The 24,202-nt window shown below is 46.2% G+C and overlaps 1 protein-coding gene across 1 annotated transcript in view; it reads right to left on the reverse strand.

Moving 5' to 3' along the window:
* Positions 1-3,819: 3,819 nt before the first annotated feature.
* Positions 3,820-24,202, reverse strand: part of rrp1 (ribosomal RNA processing 1) — a 55,923-nt gene continuing 35,540 nt past the window's right edge. Inside the window, exons 11-14 of the mRNA XM_078560421.1 lie at positions 16,308-16,885; positions 14,242-14,382; positions 8,800-8,866; positions 3,820-4,079 (exon numbers count right to left, since the gene is read on the reverse strand). Coding sequence (XP_078416547.1) covers positions 3,889-4,079; positions 8,800-8,866; positions 14,242-14,382; positions 16,308-16,885 — 977 coding nt within the window. The 3' untranslated portion in view covers positions 3,820-3,888. The remainder of the gene's footprint in view (positions 4,080-8,799; positions 8,867-14,241; positions 14,383-16,307; positions 16,886-24,202) is intronic.

The raw sequence follows: 24,202 nt of genomic DNA on the forward strand, positions 1-24,202 counted from the left end.
TGGGAGAATCTAGAATTAGGGGTCACTGTTTTAAAAATAAGGGGCCACCCATTAAAGACAGATGAGGAGATTTTTTTTTCTCAGTTGTCTTTGGAACTCTCTTCCTCAAAAGGCAGTAGAAGCAGAGTCTTGGAATGTTTGTCAGACAGAGCTAGATAGATTCTTGATTAACCGGCAGGGGTGGGGGGGGAGATGAAAGGTTATAGAGGGTAGGTTACAATCAGACCAGCCATGGTCTTATTGAATGGTGGAGACGACTTGAGGGGCTGAGTGGCCTCCTCCTAATTCACACGTTTGCATCCAGAAACGTATTGTGCTACAGGTGGAGGTTGGCCGACACATTAAATAATAATACAAATTTGGGGGACGGTTGCATAGTGTTAATGTTACTAGACCAGTAATCTAGCAGCCTGGGCTAAGACTGGTAATGAGTTCAAATCCCACCACACCAGCTGGGAAATTTAAAATTAATAAATCTGAAATAAAAAGCTTCTCATTAATATTGCTCATGAAACTCCCACATTGTTGTAAAAACCCATCTGGTTCACTAATGCCCTTTAGGGAAGGAAATCTGCCGACCTTACCCTACCTGGTCTGGCCTACATGTGACTCCAGACCCACAGCAATGTGGTTGACTCTTAACTGTGTTTTGAAATTATCAATCACTACAAACAGCACTGTGGGTGTACCTACAGCACTGGGACTGCAGCGGTTCAAGGCAGCAGCTCACCACCACATTCTCAAGGGTAATGAGGGATGGGCAATAAATGCTGGCCCAGCCAGCGAAGCCCACATCCCGAGAGAGAATATAAAAAAAAAACTCCATTTATCTTGTATAAAATAAGGCAGCAGCTAAGTCAGAGAGAACAAAGAGAGGAAACTGAATCTAATTCTGAGCAGTGTGTGTGTTTGGTTTGATAGATGGATGAGAAGAGGATTTTCACCAAGCTGTCACGTTGTTCTGCTCATTAACATTTTGAGCAATGCCTGAGGGCAGAGCAATGCAGAAAAATGTTGGAAAAGTTCCCTCACGAGGAGATGCTGAATGTGCTTTGGAGACGAGGAACAAAATTATAGTTCTGATCATTTACTTAAATCAGAGAAGCAATTCAGTGACACAGAAAAAGGACCAAAACATGGGCAGTTAGATCAAAACGGAGGCATATCCCAGATGTTTGGAATTGCAGTTGTTCTATAATTACGCGGAGAGTAACTGGCGCCCAATTGCCTATAGGGAGTCAATCTGCAGTCGTCCAAAGGCTCCCCCACCCCATTCACCAGCACAGCTCAATCAGATTGAATCAGACAGAGTCTGCCAGCTCTGACTGTTTCAGCACCAACACATTTACTCACTGAACTAGAGGGAGAAATGGACCAGTTTAAAAATTCAGGCATTAACTCTACAGGCCTGCCTATCCCAACTGTTTATAATGCCCACAAAGTGTGATCACAACATGAGATTGAAGATGCATCATGAAATAGAAAGTGTTATAGAATCTGTGGTGAACCAGGCCAGGAGACTCTAGAGATAATACGGCAATCACTCTACAAACAGTCTTCACAATGAGAAAAGGGGCTGTTGGAAATCAGGACTGGAACAAGTGTGCAGAGGGGCCACTGGCAGCCACGTTGGTTTTGGGGGTGTCGGGTGTGGTGCCACTTCCTTCTGGAGATTTTCAGTCACATCAGGGGTGGTTCAGCTGGCACCACATTCAGCCTCTGAGACACAAGGTGATGAGTTCAAGTCTCACTCAAGCACTTGAGCACAAAAAGGGATAAGTAGTGAAACTGAGGTCCCAGCCGCCCTCTCAGGTTGCCATGCGAAATCCCATGGCACTATTGTGAACAAGAGCAGAGGGATTTTTGCCTGCTTCTTGGCCAGTATTTATTCCTCAAAGCAACATTACAAAAAAAAGCTACCTGCTTACCACATTGCTTTGTGGGAGCTCTTGCTGCCTATAGTCTCCACATTCCAGACATTATACAGTAACTACACTGCAAAAATACTTGCTGAGCAATCTAGCTCTTTGGGACATTGGGTGACTGTGAAAGGCACTATATAAATCTAGTCTTTTTCCTTTCACTGCCTCTTCCAGCTGCAAAAATCCTTTTTTTTTCAAAAAAGAGAAAATCCTGAATGTATTTCACCTTCGCCTCTCACTCAAACAACTTGGTGCGTTTCACACTGGGTTGATTGTTCTGAGGTGCAGTGACTATTGTGGAGGCTAATGTGCCAACAGCAACAGAATAAAGCAGGATGTTCTCCTGTATTCCTGGTAAAAAGTGATGCGTCACACAGAAATGTTGCTCAGGGCACGAGCACGAGTGAAATTGTTGCATCTTTGCTTCTGCACACCCGAGTGCAGAATGGGCATCAGTTTAACGTCCCATCTGAAAACCCCACGTTACAGCAGCACCCCCTCAGTACTGACCCTCCGACAGTGCGGCACTCCCTCAGTACTGACCCTCCGACAGTGCAGCACCCCCTCAGTACTGACCCTCCGACAGTGCAGCACCCCCTCAGTACTGACCCTCCGACAGTGCGGCACTCCCTCAGTACTGACCCTCCGACAGTGCGGCGCTCCCTCAGTACTGACCCTCCGACAGTGCAGCGCTCCCTCAATACTGACCCTCTGACAGTGCAGCACTCCCTCAGTACTGACCCTCCGACAGTGCAGCACTCCCTCAGTATTGACCCTCCGACAGTGTAGCACTCCCTCAGTACTGACCCTCCGACAGTGCAGCACCCCCTCAGTACTGACCCTCCGACAGTGCAGCACCCCCTCAGTACTGACCCTCGACAGTGCAGCACCCCCTCAGTACTGACCCTCCGACAGTGCAGCACCCCCTCAGTACTGACCCTCCGACAGTGCAGCACTCCCTCAGTACTGACCCTCCGACAGTGCAGCACTCCCTCAGTACTGACCCTCTGACAGTGCAGCACTCCCTCAGTACTGACCCTCCGACAGTGCAGCACCCACTCAGTACTGACCCTCCGACAGCGCGGCACTCCCTCAGTACTGACACTCCGACAGCGCGGCACTCCCTCAGTACTGACCCTCCGACAGCGCGGCACTCCCTCAGTACTGACCCTCTGACAGTGCAGCACTCCCTCAGTACTGATCCTACAGTGCAGCACCCCCTCAGTACTGATCCTACAGTGCAGTACCCCCTCAGTACTGATCCTACAGTGCAGCATCCCCTCCGTACTGATCCTACAGTGCAGCACTCCCTCAGTACTGATCCTACAGTGCAGCACTCCCTCAGTACTGATCCTACAGTGCAGCACTCCCTCAGTACTGATCCTACAGTGCAGCACTCCCTCAGTACTGATCCTACAGTATAGCACTCCCTCAGTACTGATCCTACAGTGCAGCACTCCCTCAGTACTGATCCTACAGTGCAGCACTGCCTCTGTACTGACCCTCCGACAGCGCAGCACTCCCTCTGTACTGACCCTCCGACAGCGCAGCACCCCCTCAGTACTGACCCTCTGACAGCGCGGCACTCCCTCTGTACTGACCCTCTGACAGGGCGGCACCCCCTCAGTACTGACCCTCCGACAGCGCGGCACCCCCTCAGTACTGACTTTCTGACAGTGCGGCACTCCCTCAGTACTGACCCTCTGACAGTGCGGCATTCTCTCAGTACTGACACTCTGACAGTGCGGCACTCCCTCTGTACTGACCCTCCGACAGTGCAGCACTCCCTCTGTACTGACCCTCCGACAGTGCAGTGACTGATGCACCTGACTGTAAATATTCTCTCTAGCAGCCTAGTGAGACCAGAACCCAAACTCCATAATCCAAGTCTCCACACTTTTAAGTTCATCAGATAAATTTTACTGAAAATATAAATGATATTTATTGGAAGGCGGCTGTGAGACACTCAGAGGCAGTCCATGGTTGGGGGCCTTCCTCTTGCTGACAGTGAAGCACGCCTTGCCCTGACACTGGGGGAGCCGGCTGGTGTTGAGTTGGTCTTTAACACGCTGTGATGCGGCTTCTGCTGAGGGTCGAATGCAATCCGAGAAGCTCCTCCTGGGCTCACCAAAATACTTCTGTCTGTCCTTTTAAATTCTGAAAACAGAAATCAATTTCAAAAAGTATTCATTAACTTTAAAAATGTTATGATTCTCAGCTTTACATTCACACACAGTTTAAAAAACAAACTAAATGTCCCAATTTTTTACCCTAGCCTAGCACCCCAACCCTCACTGGGGTACGGGTCCCACACACACTGACTCTCACTGGGGTACGGGTCCCACACACACTGACTCTCACTGGGGTACGGGTCCCACACACACTGACTCTCACTGGGGTACGGGTCCCACACACACTGACTCTCACTGGGGTACGGGCCCCACACACACTGACTCTCACTGGGGTACGGGTCCCACACACACTGACTCTCACTGGGGTACGGGCCCCACACACACTGACTCTCACTGGGGTGCGGGTCCCACACACACTGACCCTCACTGGGGTGCGGGTCCCACACACACTGACTCTCTCTGGGGTACGGGTCCCACACACACTGACTCTCTCTGGGGTACGGGTCGCACACACACTGACTCTCACTGGGGTACGGGTCCCACACAAACTGACTCTCACCGGGGTACGGGTCCCACACACACTGACTCTCACTGGGGTACGGGTCCCACACACACTGACTCTCACTGGGGTACGGGTCCCACACACACTGACTCTCACTGGGGTACGGGTCCCACACACACTGACTCTCACTGGGGTACGGGTCCCACACACACTGACTCTCACTGGGGTACGGGTCCCACACACACTGACTCTCACTGGGGTACGGGTCCCACACACACACTGACTCTCACTGGGGTACAGGTCCCACACGCACTGACTCTCACTGGGGTACAGGTCCCACACGCACTGACTCTCACTGGGGTACAGGTCCCACACACGTTGAATCTAGGGCTTCCAGTGAAAATAACTCTGTGCTCCCACCCAATACAAAGTAATTCCATATTTCTTTCATCTGATCTCTTGGTTGCACTGACGTAGCTACATCTGGCAAATGCAAATTTATCATTGCATTTCATGGGGAGATGTTCTTTCTGCTTTCAAAACCACCTTCTTCTCACAGCTCCCGAGAAAGATCTTTCCCTATCTCGTTATGACCCATCATGAGGCCATCTAAGCCTCATTAGCTCCTTTACCTTCCAATTCAACACCCATCTTTCCAACATGTTTCTTTCCAGTCTCATTTCCATTCCCCGCATTGCTGGAGTCTGAGTCCCAGTGACCTCATCCTGTGAGCACAACACAACCCCTCCTCCTCACCTTCAGCACAGTGTCTTTCACCACCTCACCTCCATTCTCTCTGACTCTAGCCTTGCTTAGTCTACCCACACCTGGCTCACCACTCCATCCTTGGGACCTACACTTTCCTCCTTTAGCTGCACAGCGTCAATATTTATGTCAAGAGTACCACCTTCCCTTTCTGCCCACAATGTGCTGTCTGTCTATCCAAAGTCATGGCTCAGTGCTCTTCATCTGATCCTCTTTTACTCCTGTGACATCAGCACCAATCCCACCCTTCCAGCTTTACACAGGCCCAACTACCAAGTCTGTATGGCTCAGTCCCACACTGGGCACAACACTGCTAGCTTCTGTGGCTCAACAACATATGTCTCACCTTAAACACAGTAAAAGCCCCAAGGTGCATAAATGGAGCATTATCGGAGGAAACTTTACACTGATCATAAAGAGAAATGAGGACAAGTACCTAAAAGCTTGGTTAAAGATGTAGGTATTAAGCAGCATCTTAACAGGAGAGACAGGCAGGAAGCCAACAGGCTTATGGAGGGAATTCCAGAGTTTAGGGGTTCAGGCAGCTAAAAGCACAGCCACCAATGGTGGAGCAATTAAAATCAGGGATCCTCAAGAGGCCAGAATTGGAAGAGTGCAGAGATCTCTGGGGGTTGGAGGGCCAGAGGGGGTTACAGAAACAGGGAGTGAGTGAACTATGGGGGGATTTGAAAACAAGGATAGCAATTTTTAAAAATAGCCAATGTCAGCGAGCATGAAAGTGAAAGGTAAATGGGACTTGGTGATACATACGAACCTATGAATGAGGAATAGGCCGTTCAGCCCTTGATCCTGCTCCGCCGTGTCTGATCTGATTGTGGCGTCAACTCTACATTCCACATACCCCCGATACCCTTTGACTCCCTTGTTAGTCAAGAATCTATCTACCTCTGCCTTAAAAATATCCATTGACGCTGCCTCCACGGCTCTCCAGGGAAGAGAGCTCCAAACATTCACAACCCTCAAAAAATTTCTCCTCCTCTCAGTCTTAAATAGGAGACCCCTTATTTTTAAGCTTTGTCCTCTAGTTCTAGTCTCTCCCACAAGGGGAAACATCCTCTCAGCATCCACCCTGTCAAGTCCCCTCAGGATCTTATATGTTTCAATAAGATCACCTCTCAATCTTCCCAACTCCAATGGATACAGGCCCAGCCTGTCCAACCTTTCCTCATAAGATAAACCATTCCTCAATCCCAGGTATTAGTCAAGTAAACCTTCTCTGAACTGCTAACATTTATATCCTTTCTTAAGTAAGGAGACCAAAACTGCACACAGACTCCAGCTGTGGTCTCACCCAGGTCCTGTACAGCTGCAGTAAAACTTCCCTACTTTTATATTCCATTCCCCTTGCAATAAACACCAACATTCCATTTACCTTCCTAATCACTTGCTGTACCTGTAAACAAACTTTTTTGTAATTCATGTACCAGGACATCCAGGTCCCTCTCTACCACAGGTTTCTGCAATCTCTCTCCATTTAAATAATAATCTGCTTTGTTATTCTTCCTGCCAAAGTGAACAAATTCACATTTTTCCACATTATTCTCCATCTGCCAAATTTTTGCCCAAATAACCTATGTCCCTTTGCAGGCTCATGTCCTCCTCACAATTTACTTTCCCATCTTTGGGTCAACAGCAAATCTAGCTACCATACATTCAGTCCCTTCATCCAAGTCATTGATATAAATTGTAAATAGTTGAGGCTCCAGCACTGAACCCTGTGGCACTCCACTCATCACATCTTACCAACTCTAAGATGACCCACTTATGCCTGTTTCCTGTTAGCTAGCCAATCCTCTATCCATGCTAATACATTACACCCTACACCATGAGCTCTTATTTTGTACAGTAACCTTCGATGTGGCATTTTGTCAAATGCCTTAATCAAATGATGTAATCTAGGTACACCACATCCACAGGTTCCCCTTTATTCATGTTGCTTGTTACATGCTCAAAGAACTCCAATAAATTAGTCAAACACAATTGCCCTTTCACAAAATCATGTTGACTCTGCCAGATTACTTTGAGTTTTTAAGTTATAACCTCCTTAATAATGGTTCCAGCATTTTTCCTATGACAGATGTTAAGCTAACTGGCTTAAGTTTCCTGTTTTCTGTCTGCCTCCTTTCTTGAATAGAGGAGTTACATTTGCTAGTTTCCAATCTGATGGGACCTTTCTTAGGGAATCTATGGAATTTTGGAAAATTAAAACCAATGCATCTATCATCTCAGCAGCTACTTTTTTTAATTCCCCAGGATGAAGTCCATCAGGACCTGGGAACTTGTCAGCTTTTGGTTCTAATAATTTTCTCAGTGCCCTTTCCCTGATGACTGTAATTGTTATAAGTTCCTCCCTCTCTTTCATTTCCTGATTCACAATTATTTGTGGGATATTATTTGCATCCACTACAGTGAAGACAGACAAAATATTTTTTCAATTGATCTGCCATTTATTCCCCAGAATCACTCTAGAGGACCAACACTCCCAATCTTTTGCTTTTTAAATACTTGTAGAAACTCGCGTTTTTATATTTCTAGCTCGTTTTCTCTCATACTTGAATTTCTTCCTCCTTATGAATCTTTTGGTCATTCTTTGCTGTTCTTTATATTCTGTCCAATCTTCTGACCTGCCACTCATCTTTGCGGAATTACACACTTTTTCTTTCAATTTGACACTATCCTTAGCTTCCTTAGTTAGCTACAGACGGTGATAGGTCAGATGGAACAGAGTTTTGGATGAGCTAAAGTTTACAGAGGGTGGAGAGTAGGAGGCTGGTCAGGAGAACATTGGAATAGTCTATTCTTGAGGTGACGAAACATTAGTGAGGGTTTCAGAGATATGGGTGATATTACAGATCATGTTACACAAGATGTTCTACTTCCTGGTCTTTATGGCTCAATCCCACAGCAGAGCGAACAGAGCCATTTGGACACCAGGAAAGTTACATAACTATTGCTCACTAGTGTCAGAAGGACCACTCCATACTAGCTTTAACACATCCTGCAAACACTCTACAGGGCTACTCTCTGGTTACTCAGAATTATTCTGCCTCTACCACCTGATGGACCCAGTGGTCATGCTCAATGCCATTGTACCTCAGTCATGAGCCTTTCTCTGGAGCAGACACATATCAAGGCCAGTCTTCTGTCACAAGCCACCTTAGGTTGTGGAAACATCTCTCTCTCTCTAACCTACTGCTTTACATCATTGTTCAGCTAAGGTGCCCTGAGACTGGAAGTTGCCAAATGGAGAGCCAGAATTGTACAAGCCACCATGTGCCACTGTCAGACTCTGTCCCACTACTAATTCCCAAATAATGGGTAGTTACAGCTGGAATATGAGGCTTCAAGCTGCTTCTTGCCTGCACACGTACCTCAGTTAGGAGCCTGTGTAAAGTACAGGCAATGGGATGAGAATAGATCAATGCTTAGTAATTCTTCCATCTCTGCAAAGCCTTACCCGTTGTCATGTTCTTTTTCAGCCCAAACCGTACTTTCTTTGCACTGGAGGTTGACATGACTTTAACCTGTGGCAGCAGAGAAAAAAACACTTTTAAATAATGTAACTGGGCCAATCGGTAAAAGTAAATCACTCCGGTCGTAGAATTATAGAAATTAAGCCAGGAGGCCGTTCGGTCCATTGTGTCCATGCCAGCTGATAAGTAGCCATTGCTTGGTCTGTATGTAGCCTTGTAGGTTACAGCACTTGAAGTGCATTTCCAACTACTTTACAAATGTCACAAGGGTTTCTGCCTCTCCCACCCTGAGTTACAGATCCCCACCACTCTCTGGGTGAAAACATTTACCTTCAAATCCTCTCTAAACTTCCTACCTCTTACCCTAAATCTATGCCCCCTGGTTATGGGCCATCAACTAAGGAGAATAGATCTTTCCTACCCACTCTATCTAGGCCTCTCTTTATTTTATACACTTCAATTAAATCTCCCCTCAGCCTCCTCTGTTCCAAAGAAAACAAGTCCAGCCTATCCAATCCAATCTTTCCTCAACTAAAATTCTGCAGTCCTGACAACATCCTCATCAATTTCCTCTGTATCCTCTCTAGTGCAATCACATCTTAGTGCAGTGACCAGAACTGCACACGGAACTCCAGCTATGACCTATCCAGTGTTTTAAACAGTTCCAGTATAACCTTCCAGCTCATGTTCCATGCCTCGACCAATAAAGGCAAGTATCCCATATGCCTGCCTGACCACCTCTACCTGTCCAGCTACCTTCAGGGATCTGTGCACATTCACTCCATTCCTCCACACTACTCAGTATCCTACTATTTATTGTGTATTCCCTTTGCCTTGTTAAGTTTCCCGAAATGGGTTACCTCTCACTTCTCCGATTGATCTCCATTTGCCATTGTTCCACCCACCTGACCAGTCCATTGATAATGCCCTGCAGTCTACAGCTTTCCTCTTCACTGACAATCTCACAGCCAATTACTGTACCATCGGCAAACTTCGTCATCATACCCACTACATTCAAGTCCAAATCTTTGGTATTTACCTCAAAAAGCAAGAGACCCAACACTGAGCCCCACAGAACCCCAGTGGGACCAGCCTTCCAGCCACAAAAATACCAACTGACCATTACCCTTACCTCCAGTATCATGGCAGAGAGGATTGAAAAACGATGGTTAGAGCCTTCCACTATTCCATCCCTTGCTTCCCTTAACAACCTAGCATACATTTCATCCCAGCCTGAGGATAAATACACTTTCAAAGATTAACACTTCCTCTTTCATTATGATAATCTCATCTAATATTTCACACTCTTCCTCCCTGATTGCAATGTCTGGATCATACCCTTCTTTTGTAAAAGATGATGCAAAGTTTTCATTAAGAACCACGCCCATGTCCCCTGCCTCCACTCACACGCAATACACTTGTGGCCTCTATTAGAGGCGGTGGCATGGTTGTAATGTTGCTGGACTAGTAACCCAGAGGCCCAGGCTAATGCACTGGGGACAAGAGTTCAAATCCCACCACACAGCTGGTAGAATCTGAATTCAGTTAATAAATCTGGAATTGAAAGCTAGGCTCAGTAATGGTGGTCATGAAACTATCGATTGTCATAAAACTCATCTGGTTCACTAATGTCCTTTAGAGGAGGAAATCTGCCATCCTTACCTGGTCTGGCCTACATGTGACTCCAGACCCACAGCAATGTGGTTGACTCTTAAATGCTCTCTGAAGTGTTCAGTTCAAGGGCAATTAGGGATGGGCAACAAGTGATGGTCTTGCCGCCGATGTCCATGTCCCATGAAAGAATTACAAAAATGGCTGACTCTTGGGTCTCCTCTTGCTCTTTATTTATTAAAAAAATTTGGGTTCGCCTTGATTTAACTGGACAATATTTTTCATGCCCGCCCTTTGCTTTCCTAATTTCCTTTCTAATTTTGCCCTACACTTTTTCTACTCTTTTAGGTTTTCTACAGCATGGAGGCCTCAGTCTCTTGCATACGATTCTCTTTATTTCTTTATCCTCTCTTTAAGCCCCTTGACATCCAGGGGGCTCTGGATTTTTTAGTTATACTCTTTTCCTTTAAGGGGCATTGGAGGGGGGGCGGGGGCAGAGCAGGGTCCGGTCCAGGCCAGGGCATGGGGGAGAGAAACGGCAGGGTCCAGGCTGGGGCATTGGAGGGGGTGGGGGCAGGTGTACAGGCCAGGATACAGGGGCTGGCAGGTACAGCCTGGGGTAGAGGCCAGAGAAAATGGGTAGGAGCAGGTAAAGGCCAGGACACAGGAGGAATAGGAGGAGGAAATATCTCAAAAGGAAAGATTTTAAATAGGAATAGACGGATAAGGATCATCAGACTGCATCCTTTCAATAGTTTCATTGGCATTTTTTTTGCAATAACAAGATTGCTAAACAAAGATAATGTAAGATTGTATGTGGGGGCAACTATTGGAAACATATTGGCTTCATGCCAAGCTCTCTCTCTTCTGTCCATGTTTCTATCTCCCTCTTTTCTTATTTCTCCCATGATAACATTCTTAAGGGACACGCTCATTGTCTTTGTTGGGAGTGAAGTTCTTTATGAATTCTGCTAGGGGGATGGGGTAGGTGGTGTAATGCTTTGTGAAAAAGGGGCTTCAATTCTAGGGATCTTTGGAAATCTTAAGGAATATTGGTTCAATTTGTGATTTTATTGCCTCTGATTTTTGAATGCACCGAAATAGCTTGAACATATTTATTTAACCAGTCAGATTTTTGTGATGTGGTTTTTCTTTCTCATTGTTAATATCAGTTTGTGATTTTTAATGAACAATCAATATACCCACAAAAGAATTGCTGAATGGACAGTAAAACTTGAATCAATGGATCTTGGTGTGTGGTTACATAGATCATGAAAGGTGCCAGTGCAACTTGCGAAAGATAGAGTTTTTACTTTGTATGTCGAGGTATAATATAAAGGGAAAGGAGTAATATTAGACTGGGGAAAACGTCACATTGAAGGATGTTTTGGGCACTTCATTACAGGAAGAATAGAAAGATCTTAATATATTAACACTGGATATTAGAAGGAATGACAGGCAACAATTATGAAGAGATAATTGAGGAATGAGGGTTTTATTCACGAGAGTCAAGGTGATTCAAGAATGATATGGATTACACAGAATATGATAGAGTAAATTAAGGTAATTTCCATTGATTGGCAAGACAGTAACAAGGACTAGAATAAATTAGAAGAATCACAAAAGGCAGTAATGGAGAAGTTTATTTTTAAAATAGATGGGGTTAGAGTTTGGAATTCCCTGCCCCTAACTGTTGTTGAAGCTGCAGTGTATTCAACTATTTTACTTGCTTAAAAAAAATTGAACAGTACAGGAAGTGAGGGGGAGAGTGGGATTAGACTGGGTGGGATATTAAAGGGTGTGGGGAGTGAGGGGGAGAGTGGGATTAGACTGGGTGCGATATTAAAGGGTGCGGGGAGTGAGGGGGAGAGTGGGATTAGACTGGGTGGGATATTAAAGGGTGTGGGGAGTGAGGGGGAGAGTGGGATTAGACTGGGTGCGATATTAAAGGGTGCAGGGAGTGAGGGGGAGAGTGGGATTAGACTGGGTGGGATATTAAAGGGTGTGGGGAGTGAGGGGGAGAGTGGGATTAGACTGAGTGGGATATTAAAGGGTGTGGGGAGTGAGGGGGAGAGTGGGATTAGACTGAGTGGGATATTAAAGGGTGTGGGGAGTGAAGGGGAGAGTGGGATTAGACTGAGTGGGATATTAAAGGGTGTGGGGAGTGAGGGGGAGAGTGGGATTAGACTGAGTGGGATATTAAAGGGTGTGGGGAGTGAGGGGGAGAGTGGGATTAGACTGAGTGGGATATTAAAGGGTGTGGGGAGTGAGGGGAGATTGGGATTAGACTGGGTGGGATATTAAAGGGTGTGGGGAGTGAGGGGGAGAGTGGGATTAGACTGAGTGGGATATTAAAGGGTGCGGGGAGTGAGGGGGAGAGTGGGATTAGACTGAGTGGGATATTAAAGGGTGTGGGGAGTGAGGGGGAGAGTGGGATTAGACTGGGTGGGATATTAAAGGGTGTGGGGAGTGAGGGGGAGAGTGGGATTAGACTGGGTGGGATATTAAAGGGTGCGGGGAGTGAGGGGGAGAGTGGGATTAGACTGGGTGGGATATTAAAGGGTGCGGGGAGTGAGGGGGAGAGTGGGATTAGACTGGGTGGGATATTAAAGGGTGCGGGGAGTGAGGGGGAGAGTGGGATTAGACTGGGTGGGATATTAAAGGGTGCGGGGAGTGAGGGAGAGAGAGGGATTAGACTGGGTGGGATATTAAAGGGCTTGGGGAGTGAGGGGGAGAGCGGGATTAGACTGGGTGGGATATTAAAGGGTGCGGGGAGTGAGGGGGAGAGTGGGATTAGACTGGGTGGGATATTAAAGGGTGCGGGGAGTGAGGGGGAGAGTGGGATTAGACTGGGTGGGATATTAAAGGGTGCGGGGAGTGAGGGGAGAGTGGGATTAGACTGAGTGGGATATTAAAGGGTGCGGGGAGTGAGGGAGAGAGAGGGATTAGACTGAGTGGGATATTAAAGGGTGCGGGGAGTGAGGGAGAGAGAGGGATTAGACTGGCTGGGATATTAAAGGGTGCAGGGAGTGAGAGGGATTAGACTGAGTGGGATATTAAAGGGCTTGGGGAGTGAGGGGGAGAGTGGGATTAGACTGGCTGGGATATTAAAGGGTGCGGAGAGTGAGGGAGAGAGAGGGATTAGACTGGCTGGGATATTAAAGGGTGCAGGGAGTGAGAGGGATTAGACTGAGTGGGATATTAAAGGGCTTGGGGAGTGAGGGGGAGAGTGGGGTTAGACTAAATGAGACAGTAAAAGGTACAGGGAGTGAGAGGGAGTGCGATTTATACTAGTACCCAGTACAGGTATCAAATCATTGCCTGCCAACGAAGGTGACTTTGTTTCAAACACACCCTACCCAAGAGGAACAGGGTTCCCTCAAAGACCAGCTTCCAACAGCAATAAGAATTGATCTGAAAAGGCAGATGGCGACAGTGAGATAGTTTTTACAAATTGAGAGCAGCCAGAAAGATCAGGATGTCTGCTCTAGCCCGTGCATTCTGACCACATTCCTCCAGGGAGAACATACCCATTGGGCAGTTTGCACCAGAGATGGCTCAGTTGAGAACAGAACTTAATGGAGGGGTGAGTGTTGATGCAGGGCTGGGAAGGGAGGTGGAACCTGCCTTGCAGTCTCATCACAAGATGAGGGTGAAACTCCAACCCTCCCTTAGACACCTGCCAAGCTCCAAGCCACTTCATACCACAGGCAAAGGACAATCCCACACAGTCAGTGTTCTCTAGACCATCCCACTTCCCCATCACTCCAACTCTAGGGCAGAGAGAACAATCATCAGTCAGAGAGAATTCTCACCATTTTACGCCGTTTGGGAGCAGGCTCAGCACTTTTGGCTTTCTTGAAGAAGATGGGTTTTGGTGCTGGAGTACTCTCGAACTTCAAAAATTCACTGGTTGTATTTAAAGTCTTGATTGCAACACAAGGCTCAGCATCACCCTGGGGACATAAAGTTTCAGTAAAACTCCAGACTTTGTCTACACATGGTCAGTCAATCAGTACAAGCATTTAAACAAGCCTAAAAGCTGCATGTACTCACCCTCCACACTGTGCAATACACTCAACCTGAGGGAGCAGGTGGTGATTAAACAACTGGATGGAGAGGGTTAAGAATGCAACAAATAACTTGATTGATGCCTCCTCAGCACGTGGTTTGGCAGAACCAAAAAAACATATATCTCATGTCAGTTTTCTCTGGTGTATTGATCTGTCTAGTGGCAGCACCTTGCTAACAGCCACTGAAGGTGCGCTGTTGGGGAAATGAGATCATATTTCATTTCCTGTCCACACCCAGTGTCCATACACTAGATAGCAATCAGTATCCCTTACCCCGAGCACCATCCGAACACTGACCCAAGACTGGAATGACTAGAGACAGGACCTCAATTCAGTTAAAGACAAACAAAGCTTCCTCTGGCATTAACACAGCCCAAGCTGGAAGGGCCAGCGGCCTGGCCGGCTCTCATTCACCGCCCTGGCCCCACAACAGAGGGACACACCCTCCGCTCCCCATGCTGCCAGGACCCCCACACACACCATCCACTCCCCATGCTGCCAGGACCCCCACACCATCCGCTCCCCAGGCTGCCAGGACCCCCACACACACCATCCACTCCCCAGGCTGCCAGGACCCCCACACACACCATCCACTCCCCATGCTGCCGGGACCCCCACACCATCCGCTCCCCAGGCTGCCAGGACCCCCACACACACCATCCACTCCCCATGCTGCCGGGACCCCCACACCATCCGCTCCCCAGGCTGCCAGGACCCCCACACACACCATCCACTCCCCATGCTGCCAGGACCCCCACACCATCCGCTCCCCAGGCTGCCAGGACCCCCACACACACCATCCACTCCCCAGGCTGCCAGGACCCCCACACACACCATCCACTCCCCAGGCTGCCGGGACCCTCACACCATCCACTCCCCAGGCTGCCAGGACCCCCACACCATCCGCTCCCCAGGCTGCCGGGACCCTCACACCATCCACTCCCCATGCTGCCAGGACCCCCACACCATCCGCTCCCCAGGCTGCCAGGACCCCCACACACACCATCCACTCCCCATGCTGCCAGGACCCCCACACACACCATCCGCTCCCCAGGCTGCCAGGACCCCCACACACACCATCCACTCCCCAGGCTGCCAGGACCCCCACACCATCCGCTCCCCATGCTGCCGGGACCCCCACACCATCCACTCCCCATGCTGCCAGGACCCCCACACACACCATCCACTCCCCATGCTGCCAGGACCCCCACACACACCATCCACTCCCCATGCTGCCAGGACCCCCACACCATCCGCTCCCCATGCTGCCAGGACCCCCACACACACCATCCACTCCCCATGCCGACTGTTAATCTGAAAACTGTCAATCGCCTCAAGTGAGTGTCAATTAACGGTTGTTTTCAGCCAATTGCATGTGGAACGTCTGGAGGATGGTTCCATTCTGGAACACACTCCCCCAAAAGGCTGTGGATGCTGGGAAAGGTTGAAATTTAACAATGAGCTTGTTACGATTTTGATTTAATAAGGGTATTGAGGGATATGGAGTAATGGGGGGTAAGTGGAGTTAAGATACAGATCAGCCAGCAGCATCTCACCCAATAACGGAACCAACTGACTGGGCCGAATAGTCTCCTATCCACACATTGTCAGCCTTAAGCCACAGGAAGCTAGAGTGAAACTGGCCCCATCTTTCAGAGATCCCTATAGCCAGCAGGGAGAAAGAATATAAATCTACACTGAAAACCGTCCTAGAGATGAAGGGACATTGTCCTGAGTGTCATATATCATTTCTACTGTTAGATTCATTCATAATCAGCGGGTAGAGATCGAGGACTGCTCCAACTTACACTGCTTTTGATTTTTAGCTTTTTGCTCGAGCTGGGCTCCTCAGGCAGCCCCCTCTCCTTCCTCTTTCTCCTGCCTGGTGCCGGGTTTGGAGATTGTTGGTCACCACCTGCCTGTTTCTTGGCTTGCAGCTTTCTAAGCTTCATTAGCATTTTTTTAGCTTTTTTACCGACGACAGGTTCTGTGGATGTCGACTCTTCAGGCAAAGGACTCCCATTGGAGTGTTGAGTCTGTGCCTTTCTCCCCTGCTTTGGCTTGGGTGTCAGGGTTACAGAGTCCATGTCAGATGCCAGAGGCTGGGCATCCAGCACAGGTGTACTCAGTTGGTTCCTACAGACAGGGCTTTCCTGTGTCGGAATTTTACTCTCTGACGTATCATCACCGACTGGATCACTCAACAGCAGCATTTGAGCTGTTCTCCATTTCTTCTTCTTTATCCTCGCCGGCAACAACTCTGTGGGATTAGACTCTTCCTTCCCGTTCTCCAGCACTGGCTCTTCAATCCTGTTGCTGACTGGCAGCAGCTTCTGCGTGGAACATTTTTTCTTTCTCTTTTGTCCTTTTCCTGCTTTCTTTTTATCTGAAAAAACACAAACTGACTGTCAGGGCAAGGACTGTAACTGCACAGAAATCACAATCCTGTGGAGAGGTTAGTAAAGTGATGGGGCAGGCCAGTGAGATGATGAAATGGATATAGAGGGTGGAGCAAGAGGCAGAGATGACAATCGGGACTGTTTACCACTTTCTTCAAGTGGAGCAATGAGACCCCCCACCCCCTGCGCGATTGCCCCTGCCTCTCGCCACCAGGTGCATCCTCTCATCTCCCCACTAACCCGTGCTCCTTTCTTCCCCCTCTCCCAATGTTCCCTCCTCTCTCGCTGTCTGTCCATTACATACAAACTAGGAGTTGGTCATTCGGCACCTTGAGCTTGCCCTGCCATTTGATAAGACCATGGCTGATCTGATTGTAGCCTCAACTCCACTTTCCCCTCCACCCCCATGACTCCCTTGTCATGCAAGTATCTAAGTCAGCCTTAAAAATATTTAATGACCTTGCCTCCACTGCTCTCCGGGGAACAGACTTCCGCAGACTATCGACTTAGAAAATTTTTTTCCTCACCTCTGTCTTAAATGGGAGATGCCTTATTTTTAAACTGTGTTCCCTAGTTGTAACTCTCTCATAAGAGAAAACGTCCTCTCAGCAACCACCTTGTCAAGTCCCATCAAGATCTTATGTTTCAATCACCTTTCACTCTTCTAAACTCTAATGGATACAGGCCCAACCTGCTCAACCTTTCTTCACAAGATAACCCCCCATAACCCCAGGAGTGAGTCAAATGAACCTTCTCTGAACTGCTTCTAATGCAATTATATCCTTCGTCAAATAAGGAGGCCAAAACTGTACACAGTATTGCAGATGTGATCTCACCAAGGTCCTGTACAGCTGCAGTAAAACTTCCTTACTTTTATTTTCCATTCCTCTTCCAATAAACACCAACATTCCATTTGCCTTCCTAATCACTTTCTGTACCTACATACTAACTTTTTGTGGATCATGTACCAGGACACGCCATCAGGTCTAGAACACCTGCTCTAAGAAATTGTCCTGAAAACACTATGTACTCATCTTCCAGGCTGCCTTAGCTGATTTGACTTGTCCAATCTATTTTCAGATTAAAATTACCTGTGATTATTGCCGTACCTTTCTCACAAGCCCTATTATTTCTTCACGTACACTCTATCCTACAGTGTGGCTACTGTTAGGGGGCCTATGAACTACTCCCACGAGTGACTTTTTACCAGTGCCATTTCTTAGCTCTACCCAACTGATTCTACATCTTGATCTTCAGCAGCTTCACCTTGGAGTCATTAAGCTGGAGGCAGAGCTGCAGACATTGATGTATTAGGGAGTATGAATGTTACTTGGGCACTTTGTACCAGGAGGCGGTCACACCTCTTAGGCTCGGCAGATCTTTAGAGTTGGTCACTGGTCAGGGACAGAAGGGTGTGACGGCAGGTAAGGGGATCCAGCTGATTATGATGGGGAGTCTCAGCCCCTGACTTTGTCCATCAGGTGTGAGGTGCTTGCTACTGTGTGGATGAAGAGAAGGGCTGCAAGGTGGTGGAGGGTGGCCATGGCACTATGGTGAATGATGCCATTCAAGTGGGGGAAGTGAAAAAGAATATGGTAGTGACAGAAGACGGTCTAGTCAGGGAGGTAGATATCATCCTCTGCAGTCATGACAGGAAGCTCCGAAGGTTGTGTTGCCTGTCTGGTGCCAGGGTTAAGGACATCTCCTCATGGCTGGAGAGGAATCTAGGGTGGGAGGGGGAGGATCCAGTTGTCATGGTCCACATGGGAACCTACAACATAGGTAGAACAACAGAATTTGAGGAGTTAGGGTCCAAATTAAAACACAGATCAAAAGTAATAATCTCTGGATTATTACCTGAGCCACGTGCCAACTGGCAAAGTGTCAAGCAGATTGGAGAATTAAACACATGGCTCAGAGAGTGGTGTGTGAAGGAGGGGGGTTTTGATTCAAAGGGCACTGGCATCAGTACTCAGGGAACAGTGAGCTATTCCAATGGATGGGCTACTCTTGAACTGGGCTGGAACCAGTGTCCTGGACAATCATATAACTAGGGATGTGGACAAGGACAAGGTGGGGGTAGGGTTCAGGTGAAGGGAGACTTAGAAATCCAAAGGGAAAGATCAAGATATTGGAACAGTATAACGATGAAGGTGAAGACAGCAATATGGGACAGGAAGGGACAGAGTTTAACAAAAATTGTACATCAGCTAATAAAGTCACTGCAGGGAATGGAGGTAAAAATATGAAATGAAAAGTTCTTTATCTGAATGCGCAAAGCATCTGCAACAAGACAGATGAATAAGTGGCACAAATAGAGGTAAACGGTTTAGATCTAATCACCATTACAGAGACATAAGAAATAGGAACAGGAGTAGACCATTCAGCCCCTCGAGCCTGCTCCGCCATTCAATAAGGCCATGGCTGATCTGACTGCTTTGAGTTCCACATTCCCATCTAACTTCGATAACCTTTGATTCCCTTGCCTAACAAGAATCCATCTACCTCCGCCATAAAAATAGACAGTGACCCCGCCTCCACCACCTTCTGAGGCAGAGTGTTCCAAAGTTGCACAACCCTCAAGAGAAAAAAATTCTCTTCTCTGTCCTAAAAGGGCAGCCCCTAATTTCAATACAGTGCCCCCTAGTTCTGGGCTCACCCTTTCGACATTCACCTTGTCAAAGCCCTTCAGGATCTTATATACTTCAATCGAATCACCCTTCACTCTTCTAAACTCCAGTAGAAACAAGCCCAGCCTGTCCAACCTATCCTCACAAGACAACCCATTCATTCCAGGTATCAATCTAGTAAATCTCCTTTGAGCCGCATCCAACGCATTTACATCCTTCCTTAAATGAGACCAAAACTGCACACAGTATTCGAGGTGCAGTCTCATCAATGCCCTGTATAACTGAAGCATAACATCCTTACTCTTATGTTCAATCCCTCTCGTAACAAAGGATAGCATTCCATTAGCCTTCTTAATTAATTGCTTAATTAATGTACCTGCATACTAACTTTTTGTGACTCGTACTAGAGCACCTAGATCCCTCTGCACCTGAGAATTATGCAGCCATTCTCCATTTAAGTAGTACTCTGCTTTTTTGTTCTTCCTGCCAAAGTGAACAACTTCACTTTACAACAACCCACATTAAACTCCATTTCCAGATCTTTGCCCACTCACTAAACCTAGCTATATTTGTCTGCAACTTCATGTCCTCTTCACAACAAACTTTCCTACCAAATTTAGCAACCATGTCTTCACTCCCCTTTTCTAAGTCATTGATGTAAATCATAAAAAGTTGAGGCCCCAGCACAGACCCCTGTGGGATGTCACTCGTCACATCTTGCCAATCAGAAAAAGACCCATTTATGCATACTCTCTGCTTTCTGCCAGCCAATCTTTTATCCATGTTAATATGTTACCCACTACACCATGCGCTTTAATTCTCCATAATAATCTTTGATGTGGCACCTTATCAAATGCCTTCTGGAAATCCAAGCACAGTACGTCTACAGGCTCCCCCTTTATCCACAGCACATGTTACTCCTTCAAAAAAACTCCAATAAATTGGTTAAATATGATTTTCCTTTCACAAAACCATGCTGACTTTTCCCTACTGTCTTGAGCTCTCCTAAGTGCCCAGCTATAACCTCAATGATTGATTCTAACACCTTCCCCACAGCAGACATCAAGTTAACTGGCCTAGAGTTTCCTGTTTTCTGTCTCCCTCCCTTCTCGAATAGAGGGGTTATATTTGCTACTTTCTAATCTGATGGAACCTTTCCAGAATCTAGGGAATTTTGGAAAATTAACACCAACACATCGACTCCCTCATCAGCCACCTCTTTTTAGACCCTAGGATGTAGACCATTGGGACCCTGAGACTTGCCAGCCTGCAACTCCATCAATGTGCTCAGTACCTTTTCCCTAGTGATTTAAATTTCACCAAGTTCCTTTCTCCTGTTCACCTGATTTGCAGCTATTACTGGAATGTCTTTTGTATCCTCTATAGTGAAGACAGAAGCAAAATATTTGTTCATTTCTTCTGCTATTTCCTTATTATCTACTATTAACTCCCCACTGTCACTCTCTAGAGGACCAATACTCACTTTACTTACTCTTTTCCTATTTAAGTACGTGTAGAAACTCTTGCCATCCGTTTTTACATTTCTAGCTAGCTCCCTCTCACTCTAACGTCTTTCTCCTGATTAATCTTTTAGTCATTTCTGCCGTTCTTTATATTCTGTCCAATGATCTGTCCTGCCACTTATCTTTTGCAGAGTTGTATGCTTTTTCCTTAAGTTTGATGCTTTCCTTAGCATCTCTAGTTAACCATGGATGGTGGGTCCTCCCCTTAGAACTTTTCTTTATAGTAGGAATGTACTTATTCTGAATACTCTGAAATATCCCCTTAAATGTCTGCCACTGCTTCCCTATTGATCGATCCTCTAGCCTAGTTTCCCAGTTCACTTCAACTAGCTCAGCTTTCATCCCCGCATGGTTGCCCTTATTTAAGTTTAAGATATAGTCTTAGACCCACTCTTCTCCCTTTCAAACTGGGTGTAAAGTTCAATCATATTGTGGTCACTGCTACCTAGGGGTGCCTTTACTCTGAGGTCATCAATTAATCCTGTCATGTTACACAATACCGAATCTAATATAACTTGCTCTCTGGTTGGTTCCAGAGCATGCTGCTCTAAGAAATCTATCTCAAAAGCATTCTAAGAACTCCTCATCCAAGCTACTACTGCCAATCTGAGTTTTCCGGTTTGTGTGTAGATTAAAATCACCCATGATTATTGCTGTCCCTTTATCACAAGCACACAATATTTTCTCGAGTACGTTGTCCTACACTGTGGCTACTGTCAGGGGGCCTTCAGACCACTTCCACTAATGATATTTCCCCCCTATTATTCCTCATCTCCATCCAAGACGATCCTACATCCTCATCTCCTGAGCCAAAGTCATCTCGAACTATTGGGCCAAAGCCCTCTTTGATTAACAGTGCTACCCTTCCGCTTTTACCTAGCTTCCTATTCTTCTTGAATGTCATGTACCCTTCAATATTAAGAACCCAATCTTTGTTGTCCTGCAGCCACGTCTCTGTAATTGTTATCAGATCATATATATTTTCTTCAATGTGAGCCATCAATTCATTTACTTTGTTATGAATGCTATGCGCAGATAGACAGCCTTCAGTTTTGTCTTTTTGTTACCTTTGTAACATCTAGTCTTGACTGTTGATGTATTCTTAGGTTTTTTCTCTGTCCCTTCCTGCCATTCTCTGACTCTCATTTCTCGTTTTACTATTTTGCTCTCCTGTCTTGAATTACACCTTGAATTTCTACCTCTGCCCAAGCTTGATCCCTCACCTCTCATTCAGTTTAAAGCCCTCTCTACTTCCCTAGTTATGCGATTTGTGAGGACACTCATCCCAGCATTCATGTGTAAACCGTCCCAACGGTACAGCCCTCACTTTCCCCAGCACTGATGCCAGTGACCCACCAACTGGAACCTACTTCTTCCACACCAGTCTTTGAGCCACACATTCGTGTCTCTAATCTTATTTGCCCTCTGCCAATTTGTATGTGGCTCAGGTAATAATGAAGAGATTATTACCTTTGAGTTTCTGCATCTTAATTTGGTACCTAGATCCTCATACTGGCTTTGCAGTACCTCTTTCCTAGTTCTACCTATGTCATTGGTACCTACATGGACCATGACCACTGGATCGTCCCCCTCCCACTGCAAGTTCCTCTCCAGCTCTCAAATTTCAAAACTGTTGTGAAAGCGTGGCCAAGTTTCCCTTGTGGATTGGTCCACCTGGCTCATATCACCTGCCACGTCATAACACCAGGAATCAGTAGTCTATAGGCCCCTAACAGTAGTTATAACGTTGGTCAGAGCATTAAACAGGAAATCAATGGAGCTTGTGACAAAGGCAATATAATAATTGTCAGGGACTTTAATCTTCATATAGACTGGGACAATCAAATTGGCAAGAATTGGCACTCTAGAATATGAATTAGTGGAATGTTTTTGTTACAGCTTCTTGGAGCAATATGTTGTGGAATCAACTAGGGATAAAGATATCTTTGATCTAGTATTGTGCAATGAAGCAGGGTTAATTAGTAATGTTGTAGTGAAAGATCCACTGAGAAATAGTGATCATAATACCATTGAAAGCCATGTTAAATTTGAAAATGACATACTCCAATCACAAACAATAATCTTTAACTTAAAACAAAGCCAATTACATAGGTATGAGGGGAGAATTGGCTAGGGTTAACTGGGCAAGTAGACTAAAAGGTATGAAGGTTAATGAACATTGGGAAACATTAAAAGAAACAATTAAAAATGTTCAACAAAAATAATTCCATAAAAACTCAGCAAGAAGGGCCCATCTGTGGCTCACTCAGGAAGTTAGGGATGGTATTAGATTCAAAGAAGAGACTTACAAGATTGCAAAAAAACAGTAACAAGTCTGAGGATTGGGAGTGTTTCAGAAACCAGCAAATGGCCACCAAAAAATTGATAAAAAGGAAAACAACAGAATGAGTGTGAACTAGCTGGAATATAAAAACAGATTGGTAAGAGCTTTTAAAGTGTATATAAAAAGGAAGAGAGTAGCCCAAGTTAACGCTGGTCCATTAGAATCAGAGGCAGGAGAAATTATCATGGGGGTTAAGCCATGGTTAACCAAGGAAGTTAAGGACTGTATCAAATTTTAAAAAAACATACAATGTGGCAAGGATTACTGCTATACCAGGCGATTGGGAAAGTTTTAAAAACCCATAAAAGATGACCAAAAAATAATAAAGAGGGAGAAAATAAACTTTGAGTGTAAACTAGCATGTAATATAAAATCAGACAGCAAGAGCTTCTTTTAATATATAAAAAGGAAGAGAGAGGCCAAAGTGAACATAGGCCCCTTGGAGAATGAGGCTGGGGAAATAATAATGGGGAACCAGGAATTGGCAGAGGAGCTGAATAAATACTTTTTGCATCAATTTTCACAGTAGAAGACACTATTAGCATTCCAAAAATATTAAATCATCAAGGGGCAAAAGAGACGGGAGGAAATAAGTACAATAAGTATCTCTAGAGAAAAAGTACTATGGAAACTAATGGGGCTAAAGGCCGATGGACCTGATGGGTTGCATCCTAGGATACTAAAGGAAGTAGCTACAGAGATAGTGGATGCGCTGTTATCAATCTTCCAAGAATCCTTAGATTCTGGAAAAGTCCTAGAAGATTGGAAAACTGCCAATGTAACACCTTTATTCAAAAACAGAGACAA

This window comes from Cetorhinus maximus, chromosome 16 (genome assembly GCF_964194155.1).
Source record: "Cetorhinus maximus chromosome 16, sCetMax3.hap1.1, whole genome shotgun sequence".
Lineage (NCBI taxonomy): Eukaryota > Metazoa > Chordata > Chondrichthyes > Lamniformes > Cetorhinidae > Cetorhinus > Cetorhinus maximus.